This window comes from Pezoporus flaviventris, unplaced genomic scaffold (assembly GCF_033815535.1).
Source record: "Pezoporus flaviventris isolate CSIRO_AGI_PZ_B2104156 unplaced genomic scaffold, CSIRO_AGI_Pfla_v1 ptg000001l, whole genome shotgun sequence".
NCBI lineage: Eukaryota > Metazoa > Chordata > Aves > Psittaciformes > Psittacidae > Pezoporus > Pezoporus flaviventris.
This window is the reverse complement of record NW_026892549.1, coordinates 51926577-51954336: the sequence shown is the minus strand read 5'-3', so window position 1 is coordinate 51954336 and position 27760 is coordinate 51926577. Positions and strand designations below refer to the sequence as shown.

The 27760-nt window shown below is 35.5% G+C and overlaps 1 protein-coding gene across 6 annotated transcripts in view; it reads left to right on the top strand.

Annotated features, from left to right (window-relative positions):
• The window catches only part of GULP1 (GULP PTB domain containing engulfment adaptor 1), a 156002-nt gene that overhangs the window by 120229 nt on the left and 8013 nt on the right, over positions 1 to 27760 (top strand). For 4 of the 6 annotated variants that reach the window (XM_061457850.1, XM_061457860.1, XM_061457869.1 and 1 more), the window contains 6 exons: positions 2437 to 2535; positions 5230 to 5367; positions 7711 to 7827; positions 8196 to 8288; positions 19104 to 19328; positions 22406 to 22544. In XM_061457850.1, coding sequence (XP_061313834.1) covers positions 2437 to 2535; positions 5230 to 5367; positions 7711 to 7827; positions 8196 to 8288; positions 19104 to 19328; positions 22406 to 22544 — 811 coding nt within the window. The remainder of the gene's footprint in view (positions 1 to 2436; positions 2536 to 5229; positions 5368 to 7710; positions 7828 to 8195; positions 8289 to 19103; positions 19329 to 22405; positions 22545 to 27760) is intronic. The other 2 variants (XM_061457886.1, XM_061457878.1) reach the window with 1 other exon arrangement.

Genomic DNA, 27760 nt, shown 5'->3' with positions numbered 1-27760 from the left:
TGCATAGCAAAGAAAGACAAGCAAAGATCCCTGTTGTACTATGAGAAAGGACTATATAAATCCTCAAAGTTTTATCCGGTAAAAGGACTTAATCAAATTACAAATCAGAAAAGAAAGTTGACAGAGTGGGGGTATTGAAAAAACATACAAAAATTATCTTGGAGACAATTTTAGTTTTATATTAATCTTGGAAAAAATATCTGTGCTAATGAAACATTGATTGGCTTATTATTTTCCTATTTTTTAAAGTGGAGAGTTAAGAATAAAACAGGTTAAACTGCTGGTATAATATTTAAGTCACATTTTGAGGGATTTTTAATTAGTAATTTTTATTAAAGAAAAATTATGTTTTTTTCTGTAGCAAATTTGAATTGTCTTAGAAGGTCAAGAGAAGTTGTTGGCCATAATGCCTGTAAACAAGTGATAAACTTTTTTAAATTTTATTTTCTATAACTATTTTTTTTATTATAAAAAGATGCTTGTAAGATGACCCTCCTCAATTAAAATAAAGGGATCAGAATAGCCATTAAACTGTATTAAAAGTATACGCCAAATATGTGAGAAATATTCTTCAAGATAAATAGGAAAGGAAGAGGATTCAAGAGCTGTATTCATATGATACTGAAGTGAGGCAAAACTAGAAGGTATGTAGAAAAACATTAGAAAAACTACAAGTTATGTTAGATTTGCTTGACTTTTGACTGGTTGTTTTTTCACTAGTGAGTTGTCATGTCTGGCTAATGACTGTAGTGTTCTAGCTGTTGAAATGTAATACGGGTATTTAGATTTAAGTTGGTTTTGAGAATGGCATGGAGTGGTTTAGGTGGGCTGCTTTGTTTGGGTTGGTTTGTTTGGTTTCTGTTTTAACTAACTTGTGAAGCCTGTCAAACTGTATCAGCTCACGTGATACATTAATCAGTAGTAAACTAGATAGGTTATGTTACTATATGAAGTTAATGGGATTAGTTATAAATTAATGTTTAATTACTAAAATTTTCAAGAAGTGTGCTTTCAAAATGAGGAGTAAAATTGGGAGGAAGGGAAAAGCAGGTTAATTGCGTGCTTTTACGGTGGTTTGTAAAACCACTTAATAATTTGCCATGAATAGAGCTGCCTACAAGCAAAATGAAATAAAACAGATGGAGTCAGTCATATTCTGTAAAGCAATTGAGTTCATGGAAAGACTTCCCAAGTACTATACTGGCATAGAAATAATGACAGAGCAAAACCCCAAACCCTCAGTTACCACTTGAATAATCAATTAAAATGAGGGGTTTAGGCATTTATGGGGGAGGTATCAGTTGGCTGCAGTCCAATACTTGATAATCACAATCAGGTAATTCGGTATTCTTTCTTAAAAATACATGAACACCCTTGCTGATGTCCCAGACTCTTTATGCCACTAAAAGTCATTGTATTCACTGGCTCTTTATATATTTAACTTGTACTGATAGTGAAATATGTGCTCAATTATACTTGAGTAGGAGCAAGTTTGAGGACAGTGTGTTCAAACATACAGCTGTTAAGCAGAGACCCCAACTCCTCTGGCCATCAGTGAACCATCATCCTTATTCATGCTTTTAAAAATAGCATTCTAGGGTGTCAGAGACTTTTGAAGAAAAGGGCTGGTAACAGAGCAAAATACAGAACGATTCTGTATCTCTGGTAAGAAAGTTCCCCAAATTCATGACACTTAACTGTTATGCAGTAGCAAATGTTAGGTATTCTGCTTACTTTAGATGCAGTGTTCCCAAGAGAAAGACAGGTCAACTCGAGCTACTAGAAGAGGAGATACAAAAGGATGGAAAATGAGTTGAATAGAACACATAACCTGACCCACTCATGTGTCTAGCTGTGTAGTGAACTGTTATGAAATAAATCTTGAGAATATGGTAGAAGAAATCAAATATTTCTTAGGTGTTGACAGCTGCAGCAGTTTCACCTGTTTAAAAGAACTGATTTCCTTAGAGAATATGGGAAGTTCCATATGGGAAGTACCCTGTATGCGTGTGCACAGAAGTGAGTGTAGAAACAGTGGGATGTGGAAAGCATAAAAGTGTTCACTGCTCAACAACCACACAGTTGGCAAACTGTCTGAAGGTGTTAATGTTTCTCCTGTTCTCCTAGAAGTCTCAAGCAAAAGCTTAAATTAAGTGCATAAACACCAGATAAAAGTTTCAAGAGAATCAGCTAAGTAATTTTAATTTTCTTCCTGAATTACAGGAATATTTGTTAGTGTGCAGTCAGAAATGCTGTTCTGTGCCTATGACTTTGGGAATGGTTGATGTTGTTTGTAAGAGCTTTCTGAAGGAAGGAAGAAACAGTATCAGGTGGAAGGAGTTCAGAAGAAATGAGAAGTAGTTAAAATTAAAATAAATCCCAACATAAAGAAAACGTAGTATTAATGTGGTTGCTGTTCTGTTTTTCATGTTATAGTTTGCAAGACATATCAAGAAATCTGAAGGCCAGAAGACACCCAAAGTTGAATTACAAATCTCAATCTATGGTGTAAAAATTCTAGATCCAAAAACAAAGGTGAGAGACTTCTATGTTTATTGTGCTAAACTAGTAATTAAGTACTGTTTTAAAGATTTTTAATGTTTTTATTGTTTTCTGTTTTTAAAAAGTATTATAATGAAAGCAATTGTGGGTTGGAACTAGATGAGGTTCTTTCCAACCCTAACCGTACTATGATTCTATGAAAAATTCTTCTAAAATACCATTTCTTACTACAAGGCATGGGTGACATCCCAGTTACATGGTATGCCAAAATACAGACTGTAGCTAATGTGCGATTTAATTTTTTTAATCCTTTCGCACCAAAACCTTAAAACTGAGGATGATAGAAATACTGTGATAGATGCTAATACCGCATATGATAAACACCTTTTCAGATGGTGAATGAGGAGATAGTTTGTTTTCGGTGACTCATTCTTCATACCGCTGCCTTGGAATCGCACCTCTCTTTCCTTAACATGCTCATTTTCCCCCTTCATTTCTTGCTTTTAATTATTATTTTTCAAGTTGTATCAACCCTCCCAAGAATGTGTACATTTCTCAAGTGTGTTACCCATTTCTATATAAACTTCATGTAGCAGGCTATAAGCACTACTGTAGGCTTTTCATCTGGCACAGCATGAGAATTCCCACCTTTTCAGCGCATTAAGTCATCCCATTGATGGGTTTTCTGTTCCTTTGTTTGGTCCGGTATTTTGGAAGGGGTTACGTAGTAAGCAAAAGATCTTCCTCACAGAATCAAAGAGGAATAATGAGATAAATATAATCAAGCTAAAAAGTATTTGTTCAATAGTCAGTAATTCTTAACATCTGAATGCTCTCGTGTCTTTTACACGTATGGTGAATGTTGGATTTGCATAAACTATTTGCTACTGCTTCTTAATTGTGGAGTAATTGCTGCCATTCAGACAGTGGTATTTTGAGAAGAGGTAAAGGAAATTTAGTTCAAGGCTATATATATATTTGTAATCCATTTTCAGTTCAGATTCTTAATATAACCACAATTTCAACAGTTAGGCAACAAATATCCATGTCAACTAATTGCAGGTTTTGCATCTTCCCGATGTCATAGGGCAGAAGGGGGTAGTGAACCCAAAAAAACTATTTTAAAATAACAGTTTTAAGTGCCAAAATACATTAGTCTTCCTAACTGTTCATGCGGGGTTTAACATAAATCTGTGGGATGAAAGTTCCCAGGGGAGCAGAAACATTCATATCTCTAAGCAATGTTGTTATTACAACTCAAATAGTAATTAAGTACGAGTAGTCTTTTTCTTTTCCCCACTTTATTTCTTAAAACTACAATTCTTTTTGCACAATTTGTAGATGCTTTGGGAAATTATTCAAATTCCATGTTATAATCGCTGATTAAAGTAATTTTTTCTATGTGTTTTTGGAACAGGTCAGTATTATTACAGAGGAATACTGGTTTATGCGATGACTATTATGGTTTATGCGACGACTGTTAGTTGTGTTAGGAACAGGTGGCTTGCTCATGAATCAGGACTTGATTTTATACCTGGCACTCAAAAAAGGAGGATTGTGGAAAAGTGGTTCTGTCCTTAAATGAAATAAAGTAGTTACATGGATCTAGAAATGTAAAAGAGCCAGAACAAGCATATGTTGTATGTAACTTAAAGAGCAACTGTTAAAGAGAAAGAAATTAAATCTGAGATAGATCTGGGGACATGGGAGAAATAGGATGCACAGAAGAATGGCTGTAAAGACTGAGAACAGGAATGCAAGGAGAAAAGATTGTCTGTACGGTACATCTTTTTGCTAAATGGTTGCATGCAGAGAGGGCATGCCCTTATTTATGAGTTTGTAGCAATCTGGGAACCCCAGTGCTGCACAGAAACTTTCTTCTTTTTTTTTTTAATAGATGACAGTTAATATCTAAACTGCATATTTTCCTTTAAAACAAATGCTTCTTTCCCATGCAATAAGCCAAATAAAATAAAATACCAAGAAGAGACTTGTTGAAGAAAAACAACGAAAAAAGTAGTTGAGATAGTTTATTTCAGTCTTTTCAAGCTCTCTCAGTCTAAGAGCATTGCCACCACAACTTTTTAAGTAGTTGGAACATGCTTTTTAATGGAAAGTGCAATATAGTATTGAAATATGCAAATAATAATGTTTAAAAGCTGTTTTGTGTTGCACCTTAAGTAAGCAGTTATTTAGATGTCTAATTTATTTCTCTATGCTCCTGTATTTGGATAACAGAAGTAATTTTATTTCTATATTAAAGATAGAAAGGCAAGCACTTATTTCAGTGAAATCATTTTAATAAACCCTGGGAGATGATGAAATCTAAAGATGGTACGCACCTGGAAAAAGAACAGGGTATTTTACAGAATCAGTCCCTAAAATTAATTGCACAGAGACACAGATCAACCGTAAAACAAATTTTCTAAAACAGAAATTACTGCCAAGTAAATACTTCCAGATAAATGCTGTCCAAATAAAAACTTCCTGCTTACATTGAGTAAAAATGGGAACATTTGTTAGGAGATGAGTCTGCTAACTTCTGTTATACTCTAGCTTCATTCTTGGGGACTTTCATGTACAGTGAGAGCCATTCGAAATGCCACTGCAGTTTGCCTGCTCTTACGCACATCAGGAAATCCAGAGATGTACTTTGTGTGTCTTTATCCTGAGGAAGTACAGTAATTTTTTGAAAACAAATTTTTGTTTTTTTTTTCTTATTTTCAGGAAGTCCAGCACAACTGTCAACTCCATAGGATATCATTTTGTGCTGATGATAAAACTGACAAGAGAATATTTACTTTCATATGCAAAGACTCAGAATCAAATAAGCATCTTTGCTATGTATTTGACAGTGAAAAGTGTGTAAGTATTCAAGATGCTTTAAGAGAATTTGTGTGACTTTGATTGCTCTGCTTCGAAATAAACCAGGGATGGTTAATAAAGGCAGACAGCCTGCCTTTTGATTGGGGTCACTTTGGTACAGTCTTTCATGCCATTATAATGTCTTGTTAACTTAGATGCATTTATTTAAAGGTGAGCCTTTTTTTTCATTGATCAAAGGTGGTTTTCTGGGACAGTTCTTACTACCCAGCTCAATATCCTAGGCCAAGCATCTGCAGTGCTCTCAAGGAACAGGCTTCATCCCTCCAAGCTTAAAATGTTTGCACAGCTGTTTTGCAGAGATTGCTGCAATCCTGTGGCTGAGATACCCTCACAGGCTCTTCTGAGATGGAACAGGGCAACTGTTCAAAAATGTGCAATAGCAGGAAAAATTAAGATAGGCAATAAAGAAAATGGTGTCCAGCTGAAACAGGGTCATGTGTTTATTCTAGCTGAAACAGGGTCATGTGTTTATTCTAGCAGAAAGTAATAAATAAAAACAGTGGAATCAGCACCAAAAATGGATGTTTTAGGGTTTTTTGTAATCTGAAGCTTCTCTTTTTGTTTTATTATGAAGTAGCTTCATGCAAAGGAAATACTAAGGAAACATTTTTTTTTTTTTTTTTTGGATGCATATTCACTTCTGTTTATATGCAATTATGTAGTATTATGTGTTACTTCACAGTTTCTGGTAATTTTGTTGTTCACCTCCATTGCTTCAGTGCCTTCAGTAGATATTGTTCATAATTACTATATACATCTGTTAATTTCTCTGCAAATTTCTATCCTGTACCTCTTTGCCACATATTTTCCCATAATTTTAAGTTGCCCTTGTAGTCTCCACCCATTAGTACCATTTTTATTCCAGACCCGTGCACCGTTTTTTCTTCTCTCTAACCTGATACTTCACTAGATGTACTTTTTTCCTGTTTCACTCTTTGCTCATTAGTACTTTCAGATTTAAAAGAATTCCACCTCAGTTGGTACTACTTATTTCGGCCAGCTTTTGTTTGTCCTCCCAAGAAGGCAGGACTGCATACTTCCAGTGTCCATTACAGTTTTCTTTTACTGACATAAGCAGTTGCTCTTTAAAGCAGTACTGGTTCAGGATTTTTTGGTCTAATTGGGTAAAAATAATTTCTTGTGTTTTTATTTTTTTTTTATTTATTTATTTTATTTTTTAAATAAAGTTGGCTGGGTGGCTTTTTTTTTTTTCCCCCCAAAATAAAAATATAGAGGGGTTAATTCCTCATTCCTGTAGAATTCAGGTCTTCATGCAACTCTACTGAATGACTTTACTGTTGTAGTGATGGGTAGAAGCCTGAGAGCCTCATATGTTTTATACCAGTTTTATGCATCTAGCCCTTGGTGTTCTTACAGATAGTAAAGGAAAAATGTTCCTCGCATTGGGCAGAATGCTCTGCTTTCATGAGAAAAAATAATTTTCAGGTTTTCATTTCAATAAAGGAGATAAAAGTTCTAGTTTTGTGTTAGCCAGATTAATGTTTTCCAGCATTTCTTGTTCCCCTGCCAGTTGTTTAAAACCACAAGTTATTACTGTGTTTACTTTGTCTACTAAAGTTCTAAGGCAAATGGCATAGCCATGTGTTCACCTTTTATTAGTGCCTCTTGTAAGTCAGCATTTTCTTTCTGAAACCTTTGTGTGTCCTATACTCTTATTTTTACCCCTGTTACTTTTAAAGTAGATTTTCTGCACTGGTGTATATACAGATCATAATATATGATGTGAATCAGCATAGAACTACTAAATTATTCTATTTTGCATGTATAGATTCAAATACTATTTGGTTAGATTTTTTTATCAGAGATACATTTATCTACTGCATACTGTTTGAGATTTTATCGGACTTGTAAAAGTAACTTGAAATCCAGATTTAAAAGCAGTAGGGAGTCAAAACATCCATATGAAAACATGAATCCATTAAAAGTAAAACAGTTTATTTAATGATTGAAAAGCCTGTATTTGCTTCAGAAATCAACAGAAAATAACATACTGCAGCATGCTATCTGTATTTACAGAAGCTAGAGGCATAATTTGTACTAAAAATTAGCTAATTGTGTTCTGCCTATTCAGTCTCCCTTCTTTATCTGCAGTTCTTTTAAGTTGCTTTTGTAGCATTTTCTGTCAAGTTATTTTGCTGAAGAATGTTTGCCATGCTCCTTTGTGGCGTTGACTTCAGGTTGTATGAAGCAAACCCTTTGAACATGATATATGGTATAAAGTATTTTATGATCATCTGAAATAAAAGTAATTATATAAAATATTCTTCTTATACTAATTTCAATCTTATGTTTTATGTAAAGGCGGAAGAGATAACTTTAACAATTGGTCAAGCATTTGACTTAGCTTACAGGAAATTTCTGGAATCTGGAGGAAAAGATGTTGAAACAAGGAAACAAATTGCAGGTTTACAGAAAAGAGTAAGTTCTGAATTATGTTTTTTAAAGAGATAATATGCTACTGTATTATTTTGTTATTTGCTTTTTGTGACAGCATAGTTTCCAGCATTATTCTCAGATTGCTAAGAACTGCAACAGAATAAAAAAAGAAAGCTGAAAAAAGACGTGATAACTGTGAAACAGTATTTTATGTTTTGCCATCTTGCAAGGTCATTAAAGAGAAAAGCAATATATAAGTATGGAAGATAGCAAGATTTAATTCTTGTTTGGTAATCAAATAACTACTGCTTCTAAATCACCATATCTCAGATGAAACTTACTCTCAGTAGATGCTGTTGTGAAATGAATGACTATCCCAATACCTGCTGCAGTAACCACTTACTTTGTAGATTCAAGAATTAGAAACTGAAAACACAGAACTGAAAAATAAAGTTCAAGATTTGGAAAACCAGTTAAGAATAACACAAGTACATGCATCTCCAGTAAGTACATGAACGTAACTGTTATATCTAAATTTATAATCATTGTTACAATAATTATTAGCATCCATTCTGGTTCCAGTGATCGTGATCAATCGTGTAACATGTATGTTGAAATGCGGTACTGAAGTAACAGTAGGATTGTGACAAGCCAAGAGAAATGCAAATTGCAGACTTCCAAATTGTGATTCTTTAATCCCCTTGTCATACCTATTTGTTGCTGCCTAAATCCAGCGAATACTCATTCTAGTAGATTTCTGAGGATGAAGAAGTCTGTTTTGCACTTAGAGGATCTGGTTCACAAATGCTACTTGGGATTTTTCTAGGAATTTCTGTCACAAGCATAGTGTTACTTACAACTGATATTGGCTAAGTGAGTTTTCAAAAATTTTGTCTGTCTTTCAGAAGAGTCATTAGGTCTCAGGAACTAACATGGATAGGTAGGTAAAAAGGAGCAAGTGTGGCTTCCTCATAATTGGAAATTTCTAATGCTTTCTGCAGTTCTTGTAGGTGATTGTGACAACAGTACTTTTTTAAATGATTGCCTGACAGTTTCTTGTATCTAGGTGGATAAGAAAAAAATGCAGGTTTCATTGCAGTCTTATCCTAATGACTCCCCTCTTCTTAGAAGTGTGTTCTATCTATACAACATTAGGTAACTGAAACTAAATAAAATTTCTTAATGTGCATATAGAAAAATTTTAGAAAAAGATGGACTGCTTTTTAGCTGTGCATTTTGGGCTGCCTTGTACCTGCCCTGCATGTACACCATTTCACTTTAAATGGATGTTTAGATTTAGATTTTGGGCAATGTGAAAGGATGTTTATAATGGTGACGGCAATTTTTTCACGAGTGTCTATACACACTCTTGATACTGATTAGACGCTTGTTCCCATGAGGAACTGTCATTTTGTTTTACTAAAATCTAGAGGAGAGCACCATAAATTATAAATACTACATAACTGCCACAGTGGAAGTGTAAATTATGGATGTCTTTTCAATTATGAAGCATTCAGTGATAGGTAGTCAACTTTAATGCTAGATTTAAATTCAATCTAGTTAATTCTTTAATGTTTAATTTTCGTCAGTTGGGATAGCAGCTAGCTTGATTTTAATTATGAATACAATAACTAAATGTATCTTTGAATTCAGTTAAACAAGCTCTTAAGTCTCTTGTGATAGAAACATTTCTCTTTCATTTAAATTAATGAAGAATTTGGGAATTACATTTAGTGACAAAATTATTAATAATGATCTAAAATATCCTGTAGTTTGTGATTTATTTTGTCTTGTAAGGCAGTATTGTCTCATTCCTTATTAAAAAGGTGAGATCAAAAGTTGTAAGTTTGACAGTCGTTTGTAAATACTCTCCCTAGATGGTGTTTTATTGTTAATTACTACTGGTACAATGAATATTCATATTGCTCAAATAACACTTATGTTACAACAAAATTATTTAATATTGAGAATGATTAATATTAAAATAATAATGCATTATAGTAAATCAGTACCAGCTGTTAGTTTTCACACATCATTTTATTGTTTTATTTACTTCTTAGTCTTTAAAAAGAAAACCACAGACATATCCTGTCACAGATTTGAGTTTCCTCATCATTAGAATTACAGTAAGAGCAATCTAACAGCCCATTTAATATCTAGATCAATTCTGCCACAAAATAGATTTATATAAATGAATAAATAATTGGAACAAGTTGCCCAATTTGTATGTACTCTTGGAGATAATCAGTTGAGCAGCTGATAATAAAACAAACAGACAAAACCAAACACATTTTTAGGAAAATGTCTTTCTTCAATTTAGGAACAAAACTGTGTCCACAAAATGCTATTAACTTTTGTACCAAGAGACATCATTCAAGTAGGTCTGTTTTAAGCGTAATTGTGTACCTTGTAAATCAGAGCTCTTAAATATGGTAGCATAAGAGTAAGTACATATAAATTCAGCAATTAGGTTGAAAATAAGTGAAGAAATGGGATAGGGAGGTTATGAATTGACTTCAGTATAGGGAAAAGAAAGCATAAATATTTTTAAGATTGAGTCCAATAAAGGGATCAGATGTCAAAGTGGGTGGAATAGCAGTGGATGTGATTTGATGATACCTGTCTCTTCTTTTACTATGAGCAACAAATATGTATGAAAGGAAATTACAATTCATAAGACAATTGCCTATTATAGTTTGCAATTAGGTTTTTATATTTTTAATTCAATTCAACTATAATTTCAAGAATGAGATTGCAAAACATCAACTCCTATTAGAAAAAGAGCAGAAGTGGCACAAAGAATATTTTCTATTTCCACTAATTTCTATGATGAAAAAGATCACTTTGGTTTTAAAAAACTTATGAAAGATTTTTTTTTTTCTGTATTTAAATTTAAAACTTTTAAGTACCATATGGCTAAAAATATCTGTAACTGCTGCTCTGAGTCTTCCTGTTTTGGAAGACAAAATTTTCCATTTTGAAAAGAAAAATAGCAGTTTTATCTTGTGACTATTTTGTCAGAAGTAAAACTTCTTAATCTGGCAATAGTATTTTGTTAAATACTGAAATAAAATAGCTTGCATTAATGAAGCAGAGTATGCAGCATCAGGAGTAAGATCTCACCTGAATCACTTCTTAAGTACTTTTGGTTAGATATGGGAAAACTTGCTTCCCTGCAGATACTCCTTTTGTTACATAATGTGAATATAACATAACCATTCCCATTATTTAAAGGAGATTTATTAAATGACAGATTTCAGGTTTCCTCACAGCTCTCATATTCGGGCTGTTGAATTATGAAGAGATACCAGTGCCATATGAGTGATTTCTGAAACTTTTTTAAACAGAATTGGTAGGAAGTTTAAGCCCTCATAGTTGATATGTAAATGTGATAAAAGTATATGTGCCATCATTACTAGCATTGCAGTAATTTGTAAAGAAATAGTTTCAGGAGCCAACTACAGATGACTATAAGGTTGCTTCTGGTTTTGCTTAAATAGTACCTTGGATTTTCATATCTTATGCTTTCTTTTTTGTATTTGGATGCTTACATGTACTTTCTTAACATTTGCCAGCTGTGCTGAAATGGCTTTCCTGTCTCTTGACTGTTCTCTTCCTTTAGTGATTAATGCATGGTCACAGACACACTTGCTAATCAGCAATTGATTTAACACTTCAGAAGTCAACACTGGCAACTTGATTAAACAAGTATATGGTTAAGGAAACAGAAGGTATTTCAAGGTCCTGTGATGACAGTTCCCAGAACATGACAAATACAGACACAGATATCGTGTTCTGAGCTGCGTCCTCTTCTTCAATCCTGCATTGCTATGGAATGGAGACCAGAGGCCATGTGGTCTAAGCAGGCACAGTGTCAGGCTGACAGTGGGTGTCTATTTTCCTTTCCTGTGAGAGAAGACTTAGGGCTTTTAATATTTACTGCACCTGTAGTATGAAACAGTGCTGTTACAGACACCAAGTGATGTCACTGCCATGCTTTATTTGATAAAATACTTTCTAGTACGGAAAGTCTTTCCCACTTGTCAGTAACTGAAAAACCATGGTAAAATTTTTATTCAGTGCCAGTCTATCATTTATTTATTCCTGCTTCTTCCATCTGATGTTGATTGATTTTTGTGTCTTTAATTATTTTAGACACATTAGTCTTCCCATTAATGAAGTAGGTAGAAAATACCTTCAGAAATTTGAAGTTCAGTACTTTTTGCATTATTTCACTGACACTTGACACTGTTTTGTGTTTATCAAAAGCCATTTCTTCTTGTTCTGACAGTAAAGCTAAAGCTAGACCATGATTTTCCCATAAACAGGACCAGATTGCATCTCTGTTCTCATTTCATGCCAAAAGGACAATAGAATCTTTAAACTGTGCATGGATAAACTTAATACGTATATAGTTTTAAATGTTTGCCTCATTGCACATTTAAAAAAAAAACCACACCATAATCTTGCCATGCTTCAGTTGTAAGTAGGTACATCCAGACTGTCATTTAAAATAAAATCATCTGATTTCCTGCTGTCATTTAAAATAGTCTGGCTAACTAAATCTGAAGACATACATAAAGCCATTTGCTGGAATTCAAGTGCAGGACTAAATGTAATACTATCAAGACTTAAAATTTAGATCCTCTTTTGGTTCCAGAATGTTTTAAAAATATCAGAGATGCTATTTTATATATGTGATGCTCAAGAATAAATTGGACTTAGCAGTCTGGACTGCAGTGTGTGACTTTACTGACAGATCTACTTTTCTAAAAGGAGTTGGTCACGTGTTTGCATACTGAACTCTTGGGAAATAGTGTGGAACTCTTATTTGCAAAAAATAATGCTAAAACATCTTGCAGCCCAGAAAGCCAACCGTATCCTGGGCTGCATCAAAAGGAGCGTGACCAGCAGGTCGAAGGAGGTGATCCTGCCCCTCTACTCTGCTCTTGTGAGACCTCACCTGGAGTACTGTGTGCAGTTCTGGTGTCCTCAACACAAAAAGGACATGGAACTGCTGGAACAAGTCCAGAGAAGGGCCACAAGGATGATCAGGGGACTGGAGCACCTCCTGTATGAAGACAGGCTGAGGAAGTTGGGGCTGTTCAGCCTGGAGAAGAGAAGGCTGCGTGGAGACCTCATAGCAGCCTTCCAGTATCTGAACGGGGCCTATAGGGATGCTGGAGAGGGACTCTTCATTAGGGACTGTAGTGATAGGACAAGGGGCAACGGGTTAAAACTTAAACAGGGGAAGTTTAGGTTGGATATAAGAAGGAAATTCTTTCCTGTTAGGGTGGTGAGGCACTGGAATAGGTTGCCCAGGGAGGTTGTGAATGGTCCAACCCTGGCAGTGTTCAAGGCCAGGTTGGACGAGGCTTTGGGTGATATGATTTAGAGTGAGGTGTCCCTGCCCACGGCAGGGGGGTTGGAACTAGATGATCTTAAGGTCCTTTCCAAACCTAACGATTCTATGATTCTATGATTTCCTGATCTCTGTCATCAAATTTTTTTACAAAGACTGGTACAAATGGTGACTTGTCCAAAATCTGTAAGTGGTTTAACCAAGAGAAAGAAAATAAAATAAATCGTTATCAATCTAATTTAGGTGCTTTTCCTATTAGTTCACAAACTGTATGGGAAAAACAAAATTTCTTTCTGAACATATAAAAGAAGCATTATAAAAGCAATGAGATCAAAGTTGGAAATGAAAAAAAAGAAATCTAGGTTGTATAATCAAAATACTTCTGCGTTAAAATGTATTGTTAAAGTTGAACATTAAATTATCAATCTTCTGCACAGTTTTTTTCTCAGGGTACTGTAACTATTTAGATTTAAGTTTTGTTCAGCACATTCAGTAAATAATAGACTGCTTAGTGACCACTTTTCTGCTTTTGCATAGAAGCTTTTAAGTACACTAGTCTTTTTAAAGCTTTAGAAATTTAGTCCCTAAAAAGTCTGTATTTGCCAATGCGGAAGTGTTATGCAATAGAAACTGTCACTTTTTCTTATTTTCCGAAATAGATCTGTCAAGGACATACTGTACCAAACTAGGAGTTTCCTTAGTATGCCTTTATTGCTGTGTTTACATGTGCCATGGGAAATGTTGGCATGGGATGTTTCTTTTGTCTCTCACTCCCTTGCATGTGCAGCTAAAGTTTCCATTACTTCTATATATATCTGTGCTGTTTAATTTTCATCTGTTTTGGTCGCTTGGCAATACATTAGTCTTTTTTGCGTTGGTCTTGATTATGTGAGGACAATGTGATTTTCATTTTATTGTTTGACTCTGATGACACTGTTCAAATTTGTATCACAATAAGATTTTGGATGTTGCTGTGTATAAATCCATCCTGCAAAGATCAGTGCATCCCTGGGAGCACGGTTTCACATGATTTCTTTGTTTGCTATTTATATTTGTAGTGTTGCCTGAAGCAGCCTGGGTTAACTGTACTCACAGCCTTCATGTGGGTTAGCAGTTAGGTACAGTTAGCACCCTCAGTTTTTATAGTTGTCTGAGCAGTAAACCATTGTAGGCCACTAGGGAACCTCTGATGAATAGGAGAGATTTTTAAGCTGTTTTAGGCTTGGCTGAAGTTTAACATGCATGCCTTTAAAATTTTCTTTTTGAGTAGCATGTTTTATAGAATCATAGAATGGTTTGGGTTGGAAGGAACCTTAAAGCTCATCTAATTCCAACCTGACTGCCATGGGCAGGGACATGTTCCACAAGACCAGTTTGCTCAAGGCCCCATCCAAACTGGCCTTCTGTTTAAGGTAGAGAAGGAAGTTGTGACGTGTGCATGACTCTGAAGTTAGATAGAAGAAAACAGGAATATTCAGGAAAATAATGTAAAAGAGAGAATGATGAAATATGAAAGAAGCAAAATTGAAAGGCAGCAGGAAAAGATATTGGGACAAACAGCCCCGAAAAGAACAATGTTCTTCCATTCATCATAAGTATTGTCGAAGAAGTAGTATTTAATACATATTCCTATCATGGCAGTGTTACAAAAAAACCTCCATTTAAAAATGAATAGAACATTAACGGTACTGATGGATTAGATTTTTTTTTAAGTTCTTTAATTGTGACTTGGAAGTGTAGGCCACCTGCATCTATTACCTTCATTAAAACACCTTACCATGCCCTTGAGAAAACCCCAAGATAGACATTGAAACTGTATGCATATTTCAAAAAACAGTTTTGGAATGTGTTTAGCCTATCACTTGATTCATGTTTCCATTAAGACTGCCAAGTGGGAAATTGTTAACTTTTTCTTCACCTGTCTTCTGCTCTTTCAATTTTTAATATTCTGTATTCAGTTCAGTGAGCACTTTTTCATGAGGGTTTAAAATTCAATTATGTTTTTGTTGTTAAATAATTTTGAAATTGCCTATATCAGATTTCAGGTTATTGTAAAAGTACTAAATGAACTGAAGGTGTAGCAGTGAATTAATGAAACTATTAATGCTTATACAGTATTTTATGAGTTAGCAAATTAATATATCATTAGTAGTCAAAAATCTCAGGTAACTTGTAATCTCTGGTTCTGTAATTAACTGCATAATGTCCAATTCAGAGTCACTCACAGTTCCCTAGAAGATTCACTGCAGTTATCCACTGCAACAATTCTGTATCACAGAATCATAGGATGGTTGGGGTTGGAAAGGACCTTAAGATCATCCAGTTCCAACCCCCTGCCATGGGCAGGGACACCTCACGCTAGACCATGTTGCGCAAGATTCTGTCCAACCTGGCCTTGAACACTGCCAAAGATGGAACATTCACCACTTTTTTTGGCGACCTGTTCCAGTGCCTCACCACCCTCACAGTAAAAAACTTCTTCCTTATATCTAACCTGAAATTTCCCTATTTAAGTGTAAACCCATTACCCGTTGTCCTGTCTCTACAGTCCCTGGAGGTGAGTCCCTCTCCAGCAGCCTTACAGGCCCCTTTCAGATACTGGAAGGCTGCTATGAGGTCTCCACGCAGCCTTTTCTTCTCCTGGCTGAACAGCCCCAGCTTTCTCAGCCTGTCTTCATACAGGAAGTCCTTCAGCCCCTGAATCATCCCCATAGCCCTCTTCTGAACTTGTTTCAACAGCTACAGTATATTAACCAAGCTGAATGTTCTAAGGAAGGATAAAATTTTCTAATTCATCGATAAGCTTGTGTGATTCGTATGACAATATGACTCAAAGATTGCAATCAGTGTCTTGATACACCTAGTAAAAGCAGACAATTTTGAAATGATTTCTTGATTAACAAAAACTAAGTCATGCTACATTTTCTAGTATGATAGAGCCAAATAGTGCACATTTTCAGCAGCATGCTAAGTAGAATGAGTAAAAAATAAATCCTTTGACAGGCACATTATCACATCTACTGATAATGGAGACCAGGTCCACTGAACTGATATTCATTTCACTTAGGATGATATCATATTGTTTTCTTGTGTTGATGAAATAAGGCTCAAATTGGAAAGTAATTTATCAACCTGACCAATACTACATGTTCAGTGTTACACAGTGAGAAGCTCAGACAAAAAACAATTGCCTTATAAAACGGCAATTTAATGTATTTTTACTACATTTTTCTTCCTTTATGATTTGGTGGAAAAGTATTAAGTTTCAGAAGTTACACCCTTTTTATGCTATATACTTTTTAAAACCCTTCTTTTCAGTGCTTCTCTTTGGGACCTCCCAGTATATTATTTTCCATTGTTGAATACATTTCCCTGCTATATCTTCCCTGTCTGTGGGCTGCTTAGATACATAGGGCTGCAAGCAGAAGACCATTGTTAGCCTCACAGTGGGCTGATAGCGAGTCATGAGACGCAACATGCAGAACAGTGTTTACCACAAAGGTCCCAGCTCCCAGTGGTGGGCTTCTGTACTACACTGCAAATGTAGAATTGCAGGTGAAAATTCATTCCAAGAACAAGACACATTCCTTAAACTGTCATGTGAAGCTTGACACCCTGTATGGGTGTCCTAAGATCATGGTTTATCGGATATGTGACTGCACGGTGTTCAGGGCTCGAATGATACAAATAGTGTATATTCCAGTTTTGGCTTGAAACCTTTTATTGTCTGGATCTGATACATGTTCTTACAGTTTTGCTGCTTTGCACCCTGTATGCATTTTGCTGGTTTGTGTATAATTCTTTTCATGTGACATACATGCTTTTTTATGGACACTATTCATCCTGTGTTGTTTTGCATTTCAGGGAAATACTTGGCTTAAGTACTCTGTTTGTATTTAGTGTCTTCTGGTGCTTGCTATTATGAGATCTGGGTTTTGTATACATACATACATACATATATATATATAGCATCAAGTATTGCATAGTAGTAATTACACAGTAGCATTACAGGTCTTCTACCTCTAGTGATACTCTTGAAAGAATAATGAAAATTCTGTCTTACAGTTTTTTGCTTTCATTTTGATTGACTACCATTCCACACCCTCTGTTTCACAATTCCAGCTTGGCAACAGATTAATTCTTTGCAATTGTGATAACTTTTTTTCTTATGAATTACAAATCACAACTTTTGAATAGAGATTTTTTGGATGCTTTTGTTGGTCTTCTCATAAATATGGCGTAGTTACTGAATTTGAATACCTGTACCCTTAACCTAGCTTATTTGTGAAGAAAGGAACTAAGACTTAGGTTAAAAGGAGTTGAGATGTTTTTTTTATTTTTTGCATAACTCTGGAAAAAAAAATAATTGATTAAATCCTGCTCTAGTGGAGCTATGCAAGCTTCTAATGAAGTAGTCATGTCATATCAATTTTGTAACACTGTTGGAAGAGAGGAAAAGCAGGCTTAAAAATTTTTGCTGCAATTACCTACTACTGCTTCAGCCTGAGCAAGTCAAAGGGATTTTTAGGCAAGGTACCTACAGCACATATGAAATTCCTGCCTTCTGAGTATATAAACTCTTCACTCTAGCCAAGAACTGGCTGCACAAGTGTTCAGTCCCTTCTGTTAAGATTCAAAGATCAGTCTGTCCTCCAAAGCCTTGTTTTAACTGCCCAAAGCTGTTTTCCTCAGATTTTGAGATAGGAGTACAACTTGGTCCCAACAGAAAGATTGGCTGGGCATGTTTCTTAAATATTTAAATACATTTCCTTTTTGATTTTCTTCCCAGGATCAGTACTACAGGCTCTTTGTTCCTAATTTCACCTAGGCAAGATCCGTTTCTTTTGAAGCCTTTCAGTTTTGCTGATATTTCCCATTCAGAAAAAAATCAAAGGTTTTTGTTTTTTATCAAAGTGGACAAAACCTCCAGTTTTGCTCTTGATATACACTGAATCTTGCTGTAATATAAAGTTAAATACTCCCCAGTCATAAGAGGCAGCTAGCTTGAGGTTCTTGTCTGCCTAATTCAGACCAGAACCTTGCAGTTACCCCTTTTTCATCTTAGGTGTATGTTCTTACCATCTGTATTCTGGTGTAGATGTTACTCATTTACCTCTGTTCAAAGCTGTTCTGTGGATTTGTGAAAGAGGCCCAGGGAATCTTGCAATCCTTAACATTTTTATTTCCACAACAGCAAAGTTTTATTTTGTCCTGCATCCTGTGCTGCTGTTGTAGGGACATGAGGATTCCTTTGCTTTGCAACACTGAGTCTTAGCTTTTGAGATACCTACTGAAAATATCAAGTTCAAGTGGCTATTCATCCACACAGAAAAGATGGCAGAAGCGTATTACTGTCCATAAATGTTTAGGTTCTCAAATTCTATGGACAGGGAAATGAAACAAATTCTAGTATTAATGTAAACATTAAAATTTGTGCACTGTGAGCTTGTACTGTAAGAAGATTTTAAAATGTTCTTTAAATATTGGTGGTATAAAAATGTGTTTCCTGGTTTGCAGAAAGAAAATTCTGACCTGTGCTTTAAGCACCAGAGTAACTTTTCCTCGTGGATATGTGCTTACCTTCTAATTTACATATGCAGATATGAGATATTGCTGGTATGTTACTGGATTTAGACATTTGTCAATGCATCTGAGACACCCACTTTTGGAAAGATGTCTCTCTTTTTGTTTGGTGTGATTATCAAGGAGCAAGTCATTTTCGTTTGAGTTTAATACTGGGTCACCTCTTACTGTGGTGTATTTTTCGATTTTGTTTTAAGAAAATTTCAGGTTCTGTATCTTGTAACTGTAGCAATGAACAGCAAGTTGCTGACGAACTTTTTTGAAGTATGAAATGTGCTTTATTTTGGTTTTCTCTTTTTTTCTTTCTTCTTTTCCTGATGTTACCCACGTTCTATTCCTCAGAATGTTTTCTCTTTCTGTGATTCCTTTTCAGCTGCTGCACATAAAGTGTGATAATGATGAACATATGTTTCAAAGACTCTCTACTTTTTTCTGGTGTAACAGTGAGGATTCGCCTCCTTGTTTAGATACCTCTTCCATTACAGTTACTCTTAGGAGTTCTCCCAACTCTAAACTACCACCTGGATTGTTAATACCACCACCTTCAAAAAGTGGTCTTCCAAGGCCAACCAGTGAATACAGTTGGCCAAGACCTCGTGTAATCCTGCTGTGCAAAAGCTTTTTAATTTTTTTTTGCTTTCCTTTGTTCTCTGTTGTGTGTTAACTTGTATTAAAAATGTGCATTTTGTACAGTGGTTAAAGGACAGAGCAAATGTGTCTTAGATTCTTGAGAGAAACTCTTACAATGAGGAATTTGTGAAAATTTACTCTTATTTCTACATAGCTTTTTTCTCTCATCCCCAAAACATAAATTCCTATTTTCCCAATATGTTTAAATTAGTCCATTAATTAATTACCTCTAATCTTTCATTAAAATTATTTTTATTAAGAATAGATATTAAAAAATAACAAAACTAAAAATCCAACTTCAAGGACTTCCTTGTTTCGCCAGTGAATTAATATTAAAGTAAACAGCCATTATATAGCTTTTAGCATACATTATAAAAACTCTGTGCAAAATTAAGGTTGAAAATTATTCTTATACAAAATGGGCATATTTCTTGCTTTTTCATATCAGTATGCTTATACTCTCAACTTTTTTTTCCATTTGTAAGTAACATTTGGCTGTATTTGGGAAACATCCTGGCTTTCTGCATGTGTTCACTAAATAAAAGTGCTTCTTATGCTTATATATATTCAAAATGTGCATTTCTTAACCAAATTATAGCTTTACTTGAACTAGCTGTAGCAGTAGTACAAACATGGCCAGTAACTCAGCAGAATGGCATATAGCCAGGAAATGGAAGTGTAAAGTTTGGGTTTGCCTTTTTTTTTTTCCTAAGAGACTCAAGACTAAATATAAATACTGCTTACTTATTTAGCTTCTAGATAAATGCATTTAATAAACACTTAGCAAATAAGGAGAATCTACATTGGCATTTACTCTCTCCATGAGATTCTAGGATTATCCATCAGTGTTGATGGGAAATGTAGATTAATATATGGCATGTACTTACGAATTAAACCTGATGCCACCTTCCTGGTGTAGACAAAAGCCTGTCTAGAATCAGAGAGTTTTGTTTCTATGAAGCAAGGAATGTGGGATTCATTATTATGTGTCCTTTGGGTCAAGCACATCCATTGCCCTGCTTTGAATGGGAGCAGATGACATCCAGTGGTTGCCTTGACCTAAATTATACTGGTTCTCTGATTGTGCACAGAGGTGCCGGGAGGTTAATGCAAGGTCCATGGCCATAGCAGTAAGAGCCTGTTGTTCCTCCCAAGTGGCCAGCCCCTCCTTCCATAATCCATAGATTCTCTTTTTCCGCATGAGTTTGCCCAGCAGTTCCTTGTTTAACCATGCTGGCCTCCTGGCTACCCTACTTGACTTCCTACCCTTTGGGACACTCTGATTCTGAGCTTGGAAGAAGTGGTCCTTGAATGCTGACCAACTATCTTGAGCCCCTTTACCACCTAGTACCCTTTGCCATGATACTTCCCTTAGCAATTGATTGAAGAGGCCAAAGTTTGCCCTTCGGAAATCCGGAACTGTGGCCTTGCTAGGTATTCTGTTCCTCCCACACAGGATCCTAAACTCCACCATCTCATGGTCACTGCAGCAACCAGACCCTCCTTGTTGGTGAGTACTAGATCCAGCAGAGCTCCTCTCCTAGTTGGTTCGTCCACCATTTGCCTTAAGAAGTTGTCATCAATGCACTGGAGGTACCTCCTAGACTGTGAATGATTGGATGTGTAAGTCTTCCAGCAAATATCGGGGTAGTTAAAATCCCCTACGAGGACCAAGGCATGTAGTCGTGAGGCTGCTTTCAGTTGCCTGTATTATAATGCAAATTTAAAATATGAATTCAGAATCCCTTAGAAATAGGAAATGTAGGACTTGTGAGTCTGTTTTTCTTTTTAAGTAATGTATTCAGTGGAAGACTGTGGATCAATATCCTTTCCTTCTCAGGAACTACTGCATCCTTGAGAGAGAAATAGAGGTAGTTAGGGCTATCTCTACACTTGGATTAGAAATCTGTGCTTTGTGCTGTGAGAGGGCAGCTTCAGTTGTTGCAGGAGAGGCACTTAAGGTAGCATTCTAAAATAAGATTTAGGTCCAAGAAACTCTCTCATGGGTCAGCAGTACTAAAGACTATGTGCTTGCAAGATTTTTGTATTCATGTATTCTGAAATAGGATCCATGTGACTAATTTAACTTCTTAATAATTTTCATGTATATATTTTGGTTAAATTGAATCTTATTTAAAAGAAGTGGGCTTTCCCTGTGCCTGGCTGTATAGTCTTTCTGATACACAGAACGTAGGGGGTTTTGTGTTGTGGAAGTAATAACATTAATATGCAAACTAGTTTTGAACACATATTTTGCTTTCAGCTTGCAAATCTCAGTTTTAATCTATTTCATCATCTGTCTTTAGTGTTCGTTTTATTCTGACTTAAGTGTGTCTTGAAGTAGTAGACTGATGTAGGAGGAATGAATCATTCAAAAATAAATATGGCTGTAGAACCATAGTTAGTTATTGTTGGGTTTGGCGTTTCCTTGCTTTTATTGAAGCCTTCCAAATTCCTGGGCCTTTCTAATGAAATCTCTTCTGTTCACATTCAAAAATGAGAGCTTTACTCTGTTGTATTCAGTGTATTGGATGTCCATGTTGTTACTAATGAAAAAATACATTTGAAGCTTTAGTCATAACAGGTTTTTAGGTTGCCAAGTAAGTTATGGTGTAGGGAAGAATTATTGAACAAGAAGCGTTTAGATTGTATATTTTAATTTTAACTACTTGTCTGGAGCATAGCATATTCTTGTTGCAGTGTTACCTTAAATGAGTCTTGTGAAGATATCTGTATTCATATATCTGCAGTAGAGAGCTGCTTGTTACCAGCTTTCTCAGGTTTAACTGTGTTACATTTCTGGCTGTACCAGATGGACTGAAAAAGGAAAAATTACAATGCTGCTTACGTATCGGAGAGTTTTAGTATGTGTCAGACTCTGATCTGCAAATGCCATTTACTTGGTGTCAGGGGCTGGTTTTTGCATGCTGATGGTTATGTTTAACATTTTCTGAAACTGTGGCTCTTATCTGCATGCTGAACAATTCAGTATTGTGATCTTTTTCATGTGAATTATTGCCCTAATATTTATTGTCCTTATTGTAGGCAGGCAGTGTGACACCTAAATCACCTTCCACTGACATCTTTGATATGGTTCCCTTTTCTCCCATATCCCCTCAGTCATCAACACCTACTCGCAATGGTACACAGCCTCCTCCAGTACCCAGTAGATCTACAGAGATCAGTAAGTTTTGTAACATCTAACCTAATTTTACTTACATTATATTTTTAGTAAAGCATTTTAAAAAAATTACGTACATTTTGCATGAAAAGACAATACAGTTTTTGTAAATCACATTCAATAATGCCATTTTGTTTTTATACCATCTTCCCAGAGTCATCATTGTTGCTGCCAAGTTACAAATTTATTTACTTGCTGAATTATTATATATACAGATTGAAGGAGTTTGGTTGGGGGTTTTAACATGGCTTTTCTTTTATGATATCTTTTTTGTACTTACTTCAAGAAATACTTTTACTTCCTCTTAGTTCTTTCCTTGTCAAGCCACAGTTGTAGCATCTAATACCTACAATTCTGGGGAAGACAGAAGGTGGAGTAAGTATGGCGATGATGGTGCAGAAGGAAGAGTTGAAGAAATCCCTCAAGATGCAGACTGTCTTGGAATACTATTTTTAATACTACTTTTCATACCATCTACAGCTTTCTTATTCGGTTATAGTTGATGAGCCTTTCCAGATCTATGAATTACTCCTAAAAGATATTGAAAAGATGATTAGTAATAGCAATTTTATTTTCCAAAGGCTTGAAAGCAGCTAGGGTAAGGTTCTTGGCTTCACTGGAAATCTTTTAGGAGTCCACACTATATTTTTAAAAGCTTTGGAAATCTGTTGGGGGAGAGGGGCGTGGAACATACAAAAGCAATGTTAGAGGCAGTAGAAGTATCAGTCTGTGTGTAGTATCTTGTATTTCTGATTCATGTTTTAGTGTGGGTAAGGAACATTAGTATTACTGCCTGACACCATGTAAAACCACATTTGGAGAGTTTCTACGTTTTTTAGGGAATGCTTCTGGTATGTAGAATTTTCAGGTATGAATGAAAGCTGTGTACAGTTATAAATGCATTGTAAAATTTAACTCAGTGAATGTCTTCCCCAGTACCATATCCTACATGCTTTTTGGTTCTATTGCTCAGAATGGCTGTCACCATTTAAAAAGAAAGTAGATGTCCAGGCTATTGATTCAGTAAAAACATCTGTTCCTTTTCAAGTGAAGATATTAGATTAATTTATATTAATTTCTATGGGTCTCTCAAAGGGTGTATTAACATAATTTAAAACCATTAAGAATAGTTAATATTAACTGTTCTTAAATAACTTAAAAGAACATTAGATTAGGAATGTTAAGAGAAATTCCATGGCTTTGTACAGGAAAAAAAATATTCAAAGACACTCCCTCCAAGAACTCCTTTTTTGTTTTGAAATTGGTTTTTTGGAAACTACAGACAGTGCCATAAAATCAATCTCAGTTGTTCATGTACAGCTTTGAAAATAATTTCAAGTGAAGTACATGACAAGGGTTTTGGTTTGGGCTTGTTTTTTTTGGTGGGGTTGGGTTTTTCTTTTTTGGGTGCTTTTAGCTTAGGGTTTTTTTTTGGGGGGGGGTGTTTTGTTTTCATTTTGGTTTGGTCTGGGTTTTGGTTTGGTTTGGTTTTGGGGTTTTGGGGGGTTTTTGTTTTGTTTTTTTTTAAGCTTTGTCCTGGCTGTTTCATTGAAATTGTGGCTAGAAATCATGTGGGAGCCAGCACTCAATGCTGAGGAGTCTTGAGAATCCCAGCTAGGTTTTGTGATTATTTTGTCAGTGGGCTTTGTAATACAGAAATTACTATAAATATATTGCTTATTTAGTAATGAGTGCTGCTTAAAATAGTTGCTTCTTCTGTACTTCATTCATTTGCATTAAATTCAGATAACGTAGTTCAGAGATCCCGCAGGCAGTATCTGTGAATTCTCTGCTCCTCAGTGTGCCGTGCTTCAGAGAGAGGTTACAGAAGAACATCGTAGTCTTTATACTTTTGATTCCTGCTCTTTTAGTCTGTCATGGTACTTTATACATTGAAAATGGTTGCATTCATCAGCTATGAACACACTTCGGCATATTTCAGATATGACGTATATTACAGAAGAGGAATACTTTATAATCAAACAAAGACTTATTGTCTTTGATGAGAAAGTTCAAATCCTGTAAGAATCTTATTCAAGCTATGCAATGTTACAGTGCTGTAATAATCTACAATAGTATATTGTTTTGCATGGTGTTATTGCTGCCAGTGCAAGCAAGCTGACATTTCTTTCTCCAGTATAAGTCAAATAGGTGGCGCCCCAGAGGAAGCGATGTTTGGAGTCTCCCATTTTCTGAGGTCATCTTTTATGTTATCTCTACTTTGTGACTTTGCTGCTGCTTCCTCGTGGAGTAAGGGATTGCAAATGTTCTTGCAAGTTATCTTAAAGGACAGAAATAATTTATTAAATTTAATTAATTAAAAGAGAAATTATTTTATGTGTTTCTTGTAGGCACAGCATTATTGTATCTTAGAAAAGAACCGGAGAATAACATTATTCAATTGTTCAACATTTATATCACTCAAACACATCTTGAACAATCCAAGGTCACTACTGGCAGATGTAGAAGTATGCTCCCAGATGCTATCTTTCCAGAGACATTTAAGAGTATGTTGTCAAAATAATGGTGGAACCATTTTTTATCCTGTAGTAACTCCAAAATAAGCAAATACGGAGTAGCCTTCAGCTAAGGGAAACGCTTCCTGGACTTTACTACCTCAGCTTATTCCAAATATTTTCATGGGTGCCTGTCTTCAGCATGATTAATTTTTATTTGTCACCACAGCTGCTCTAGGACTGGGGAAAGTATATGTAAACAAAACTGTGCCTGGATGATAGCTAAGGTAAAGATGCAGAATGCCAAATATTTGTAGTTTTGTTTAGGAATTGTTAGGTTTTGGTTTATTGCAGAGTTCAGGTTGCTGCTCCTCCAGTATTACGTGTTTCTTGTCCTGAATGTCACAGAAACAAGAATGTACCTGTTAATGGCTTTGTGATTTAAGTTGTGAATGTAAAACAAACATTTCGTGTCTTTTGAATTTGTTGGTTCATTTTCCACACTATAAATTTATTTCCATTTAGAAAGGAATGGGAAAAGGAAAGGAAATTATATGTGCTGTTTGAAAGGATCATTTTCAGAGGTTTACTGGTTGCTGTGTATTGGAGAAAGAAATGCCTCTATCTGCTGCAGTTATTTTGGGGAGTATGCTAGGCAAGATATTATTGTTATAGTTAATCTTCTTGCCTGAAATAAAAAATGAGTAATTTATCCCACCTCTGCTGAAAAGGAGCCCCCCATAAATGGTGGAGTGAACAGTAGCAGAAAAGCTTATGGAGATCCCATGCAGTAGTGCAACTCTGCAGTTACTAATTTTAGTATTCGTCCAATTTCCATATGTTCTTCAGCTTCTATTCAAAAGAGAAATACCGATGATGCTATTGAAAATATTTCATGGAACTTCCTCTCTCCCTGACTCTTAGCAGTGCACTCTCATATAGCATACAAATTTTAAATGCAGGGAAGCAGTTCTACTACGGCGTTTTTCAGGTGGTTTACTGAAATGGGTAGAGATAGCTCCCCAGATAATAATTTTTCATAGAAACCCAGCTAGGAAATATTCACTGTTTTGAATTTGATTCTGTACAGGGTTTATTAGGTTCTTTCACTCTAGAATAAATTATACACCAGTTAATTTTAGTCGGCTTTGAATAACAATATAAATGAAGTTATCCTTCACCTGAAGACAGGAAACATATTAACAGAGCTGAAGCTTCTGCCATTCTCCTGCTGATGAGCTCAGAAGTGCTGTCATTACTAAAAGCCTTATAATAAGGCATGAATGAGATAATATCCATAGTAGTGTACAAAGTACTTGCTTTCAAACTAGCGATGTCATATTTCAGCGCTAAGAAATGCAAGAGTTGTGTTCTTTAAAGGGTTTCTTTTTTCTAAACACATTCCTTGAATATTTGCTGTGGCTTGGTGCTGAAACTGGCTGCTTTTAGCTGTCTGACCACACAGAAAACTGTTAGCTCCTTATAAGGGTAAAAAGAACCTGGGGTGGGGGGAGAGGGGAGGAGAAGAAGAAAACGGACCTATATAGTGAACAGATACGCTTACAAGTAGCATAAAGCATAATCACTTTTTGCCCAGTAGAGCCTAGAATGAAAGTCAAAGCTGCTGCACATCTGAAGGTTACTTCATAGGAGCATCAGAGCATGGAAGGACAGTAGTTGTACTGGAGCAGACCCATTTTGGCTCCGAAAGGGGCAATGGACAAGATAGATCCTAATTTTTACATTAGATTGCCCTAGTTAAAGTCTCTTTTGCATGCAGGTGGTCTGCCTCCGCCAGGAAAAACTAGATTTTTCTTTTTTTGAGTAAGATAGGCTTTTGGAATAAAGCTCTCTGATCTGGACCATCTCCTAGTCCCATGTGGCAGTTCAGAACTGTTTAGCCACAGTTTTTGAAATATGTAATTAATCAAGTTCCTTTTTGTTTCTGTACTTTATTATGGGAGTAAATGCTGGTAGCCGCTAATAATTTAAAATGCTTATTGTGCAACCTGATAAAGCCTAATAAATCAGGTCAAAACCCATGAGAAGACTGACATGCGCAATAATTGTTGAAGAGCTTAGACAACTACATATTTAAAATTCTGACAACAGGGATGCCAAAGTAAAGACTGTTTAGCTACATGCACATGCTTCGGTATTTATAACGTGACTGGTAACACTGCAACATGGGTTTTGTTTTAAGTATTCAGTTGTCAGCTTTTGTATCTTGGATGTAACAGATAAAATTTTCTTCTAAATCTAAATTCTAAATCTAAAATTAGCTAGTAATTTCAAAGTTACTAATAGCCCCTTTTATTCTCATGTTCTTAAGCTAGCATTGTTTTAAGGTAGGTAGTACGCTTCCCAGGTTTCTTGCTGGACAACTTTGAAAGTTAGGAGATAGATAGGATATGTTTTTAATTTTATTTCTACTAATGAAAAGACTATTAATTTGGCTCTGTAAATTTTGCAATCAGTGTGGTTGAGTAGGGGTAGCAAAATAATTCTCTTACTGCTTTAGTTCAACCCAGTGTGGGATAGAAAAACTGTATAGATGGAACATTACATGTAGAGGGAACTGAAGATTTGAAAAAACTGTTCAAAAAAAAAAAAAAGGATTGGAGAATCCCCTGACCTCTACAAAGCATACTACAGTTAAGGAAAGTGAGAAACTGTATGGTATTGATGTATGGTATTGAAAGAGAGAAATTTGCACTCATTCCATTATGGATCCAGATTTAGTGGCATTTTAGGATAAGCGAT